The following is a 5,000-nucleotide window of genomic DNA, read 5'->3' on the forward strand; positions in this document are numbered from 1 at the left end:
TGATAGACAGGCTGATAGTGACAGATTGACAAGGTCTGGGATGTAGATCAGATAGACAGATAGACAGGCAGATGGATAGACAGATAGACAGGTAAATAGACAGATCGACAGCGAGGTACATCGATAGATAGATCAATAAGTATTGAATTATATAGAAAGTAGACAGATCGGTATATTAACAGAGAGATAGATAGATAGATAAAGTGTAGAGGGATTATAGAATAAAAGTAATAATAATAATAAAGACATAACAAAAATAACATACAAATATATTGTTCTCCAGACGACGATAAAATCAAAAGAAGTAAAAATAAATTCAAATTCAAATAGATGTAAGAGAAACGGTTGAATATTCAATCAGAAAGGAACGATAGATATCATGATAAGGTTTAAATGAGACAGAAATTACTTAACAGGAATAAGAATAAGCTCAGGTGGATTTTCTATAGATTATGTGTGTGTGTGTGTGTGTGTGTGTGTGTGTGTGTGTGTGCACTAGAGAACATAAATCATTGGTATTATTTAAATTCTTCTGTTAGTGTCTGTTAGTGATAGACACATACACACACACACATGCATAGGGCGATAGAGTCAGTGAGTGAATGAGTGAAAGAATGAGAGAGGAGCGAGTGAGAGAAGGAGAGAAAGAGAAAAAATATTAAAGGCAAAACACAGACAAGATAGCAATGAAGAGTGACAGAAGAAATGATGCACAAAGACAAGGGTGAGGCGAGGGGAAGGGGGGAAGGGGGGAAGGGGGTGGAGGGAGGGAAAGAGAGGAACATCCTCTCCCATCTCTTCCTCCCCCCCCCCCACTGCTCCCTCCTTCCTCCTCATCCCAAGTTGCTATTCCATTTCTATCTATTCCAAAGACAACCCTTACATCCCCATCCGCACTCCATCCCCCCTTCCCTTTCCAAGACCTCCCCTTCATCCCCCCCTCCCCCAGACACACCTATTCCATGACGATTTCCCCCTCCCTTTTTCCTTATTCCAGAACGTTCTATCCCCATTCACCCCATTCCTGGTCTCCCTCCCCCCCCCCTCCCTATTCCAAAATACCTCCCTACCTCCACTTACCCACGTCCCCTACCCCTCCACCCCCTTTATTCCAAGACCTATTCCATATCGCTTCCAGTCTGTGTGTCTGTGTTTGTGTGGGTTCCTCCCCCCCACCTCTTTCCCCTCCCCTTCCCCTTCACCCCCTCCCCTTCTCCTGTCACAACGCGTTATTAACAAAATTGTCACATGAAGCAGCAAAGGGACCCAGAACCCCCATAAATATTACACCATCCACGGGCATCTCTCCCCCCCTCCCTTCCCCCCACACTCCCCCCTCCCCTACCCCCCACCCTACCCCCCACCCTTACGATGAACCTTAACACGGCGAGGTATATAGTTAGAGTCAAGTTTCTGCCGCCTTGCTTGCTGTTATACCATTGCGTTTGTGTCGGAGGTCTGAATTCTACATGGGTTTAGGGGGGGGAGGGGGAGGGGGAAGGGAAGGGTGAGGGTAGGGAGGGTGGTGGAGGAGGAGGAGAAGGGGTGGAGGAGAGGGGGTAGAGGAGAGGGGGATGGAGGGTAGGTTGACTAGAGGGGAGACGGGGGTATGGGATAAGGTGAATGGGGGTTAAGGATGGGGAGAAGGAAGGAGGGAATGGGTAGGGAGAGAAGGAGAGGAGGAGGAGGAGGGAGGAGGGGGGAGGGTGGCATGGATAAGAGGCAGAGATTATAATTATTTCTGAATGAATAAGATAAGGAGAGCAGAGTAAGATGAGTACGATTGATGGGAGAACGGGAAGGATAGGAGAACGAGAAAGATAGGAGAACAAGAAGGATAGGAGAACGAGAAGGATAGGAGAGCGAGAAGGATAGGAGAACAAGAAGGATAGGAGAACGAGAAGGATAGGACCGAAATAGGCTGGGATGCTGAGGGAACAAGAAGGCTAGGTAGAGAGGAGGTATATAGAGGAGGAGGGAGGGGGGAGGGGGGAGGGAGGCCTTTGATCAAAATTTCATCCAATGGGCTGGTGGATCAGCTTTTGTATAGCATTGGTATGAACAGAGACAACCTTTTAAATATATTATATATTTTTTTTATTCTATTTCATTTATTCATATCTTTATTTTGTTATTGCTTTTCATATTTTTATTTTGTTATTACTTTTCATATTTTTATTTTGTGATTACTTTTCATATTTTTATTTTGTGATTACTTTTCATATTTTTATTTTGTTATTACTTTTCATATTTTTATTTTGTTATTACTTTTCATATTTTTATTTTGTTATTACTTTTCATATTTTTATTTTGTTATTACTTTTCATATTTCTCTTTTGTTATTACTTTTCATATTTTCTTTTGTTATTACTTTTCATATTTGTTTTATTTTGTATTCGTTTGAGTGTGGTTGTCTGAGTGTGTCATTATGTGTGTATGTGAATTGTGTGTGTTTTTGTGCATCTTTTGTATGTGTGTGTGTGTGTATGTGTGTGTGTGTGTGTGTGTGTGTGTGTGTGTGTGTGTGTGTGTGTTTATACCTATAGTCCGTATGTATAATTAGTTTATTTTTGATAAGCATACGAAAAATCATACAATAATACAATTTTAATACAATAACGTAATAACGGTTTACGACAGTCATCATTACCATTACCATTTTTTTTTTTATTATGAAAAGGAAAAAAAAGGGCCAAAGGTAAAATATGCATGAGTTTTTTTCTAAATTATTTCTATTAATCTAAGACTTTTAAGGTAAGCGAATAGACGATTGATATTAATGATATTGATACAGAATGATATTGATAAGAAGGAAAGAAATTATACAAGAAAATAAGAAGGGAAATATCACAGTTCTAAAACTTTCAGTCGATAAGTCGGTGATACATAAACATATACAAACATATGAGTAAATATACAAATATATATATATATATATTTATATATATATATATATATATACGTATATATATATATATATATATATATATATATATATATATATATGTATATATATATATATATATAAACATACATATACATACATGTGTGTGTGTATACGCTTATATATATATCTAAATATATATATATATATATATATATATATATATATATATATATATATATATATATATATATATATATATATACATATATATATACATATCTATATGTATGTGTATATGTATATGTATATATATATATATATATATATATACATATATATATATATATAAATATATATATAAATATATATATACATATATATATATTAGCACAGCCACACACAGACTCATCTAAATACAAATCTAGGCCTATATAAACTTAGAAAACCAATCCCCGCTGTAGAACCTAGACTAACTAAGGTTTCTTCCACTACCAGATCAAAAGGAAGGCGGAAAAGGTGAGTGTAAGTTGCCTGGGTGTGTTTATGTCGGCCTGCCGTCAGGGTATCTTCCTGACTGCTTTTTGCTTCGCTTAATCTCAGTAAGTCTAAAGGGCTTTTGCTTATTAATTTTTTTTGTTTTGTTTGTTTCTTCTTTTGTTTTTGTTTTTGTTTTGAATGTCTGTCTCTTTTTTTCTTTCTTTTCTTTCTTGGAAAACGCGGGTGTATGCGTTTGTAGTTTGAGTTTTTCTTTTTCTATTTTTTTTTTTTTTTTTTAGGATGCTGAGTCGGTTATTCAGTGCTTATTTTGTAGAGAAATTTCGTGTGAGTGTGCTTTGTCTGTGCGTGAGTGTATGTGTGTGTGTATATATATGTATATACATATATATATATATATATATATATATATATATACATACATATATATATATATATATATATATATATATATATATATATACATATATATATATATATATATATATATATATATGTATATGTATATACCTATTCATCTATCTATCTATCTATCTATATGCATATATATATATTTATATATATATATATATATATATATATATATATATATATATATATATATATATACATATATGCATAAACAGTAGCAGTACACCTAATCAAATAATTCAAAATGTTGTGCTAGTGACAAAACATTGCCTTTCTTCAACTGTCTGAATATTTACGCCTTCAACTAATAGAAGAAATATCTTTACTAATAATGTTTTCTCACTATCAACTCTTCCTAACACCAAATAAACAAAATACTAGATATTTAAGGATAGGACATCATCTGAATTAGTTTATTGAAGTAGTAGCGTGTGTGAGGTGTCTATTCATTTTTATTAATTATGTTTCTTTCAGTTATTTCATCAATCTGCATTTACGTCATACATTTGTATTTATGTTATAGTTTACAATTAGAATATATTGTTTCTGTCTTCATCCTTTTGTTCTGTAGGTTATGATATGATTTTTGTGAGAATTTTTAACTCCATATAGGAAATATAAGTTCCTGTTCATTGAAATATTTTAATCATGTTTTTTTTACAGCCTTTATTTATCTGTATAACAGTTTTTCTTTTTCGTCTGTTTGTCTTGCTATTTCTTGCTGTATCTCTCTCTATCTCTCTCTGTCTATCTCTCTCTCTATCTATCTCTCTATTTCTCTCTCTCTATCTATCTATCTATCTCTCTATTTCTCTCTATCTATCTATCTATCTCTCTATTTCTCTCTCTCTCTCTCTCTCTATCTATCTCACTCTTCCTTTCCGCATCCAAACCCACCATTTCTTTTTTTTATTCCCTCAGACATTTCCCATTGTAATTGAAGCAGAACAAACGTGTCGAAATCTATTCAACTCTTCCTGGACAATGAAACCTTCGATTTTAAAAGGAACGCACACACAAAAAAGGGGGAAAATTGAGATTGAAAAAATAAAACAATAACACAGGAAAGAGAAGAATTTGGAAAAAAAAGGGGGAAAAAAGAAGGGGAAAAAACTAACCTGTACGAGGACAGTCACTTAAAAGGCATTGCCGATTCGGAGAAGATAGATACTAGTTCTTGGGACTCGTAAGGAGGAGAGGAAGAGGA

At 34.6% G+C, this 5,000-nt stretch overlaps 1 protein-coding gene across 2 annotated transcripts in view; it reads left to right on the plus strand.

Moving 5' to 3' along the window:
* Nucleotides 1-5,000, plus strand: part of LOC122251581 (uncharacterized) — a 138,833-nt gene that overhangs the window by 28,981 nt on the left and 104,852 nt on the right. Inside the window, exon 2 of one of the 2 annotated variants that reach the window (XM_043013611.2) lies at nucleotides 3,383-3,403. The exons of the other annotated variant lie outside the window; for it this stretch is intronic. Coding sequence (XP_042869545.1) covers nucleotides 3,383-3,403 — 21 coding nt within the window. The remainder of the gene's footprint in view (nucleotides 1-3,382; nucleotides 3,404-5,000) is intronic. 2 annotated transcript variants of the gene reach the window in all.

The sequence above is a fragment of the Penaeus japonicus genome, unplaced genomic scaffold (assembly GCF_977035675.1).
Source record: "Penaeus japonicus unplaced genomic scaffold, GWHDUDI00000001_assembly GWHDUDI00000032, whole genome shotgun sequence".
NCBI lineage: Eukaryota > Metazoa > Arthropoda > Malacostraca > Decapoda > Penaeidae > Penaeus > Penaeus japonicus.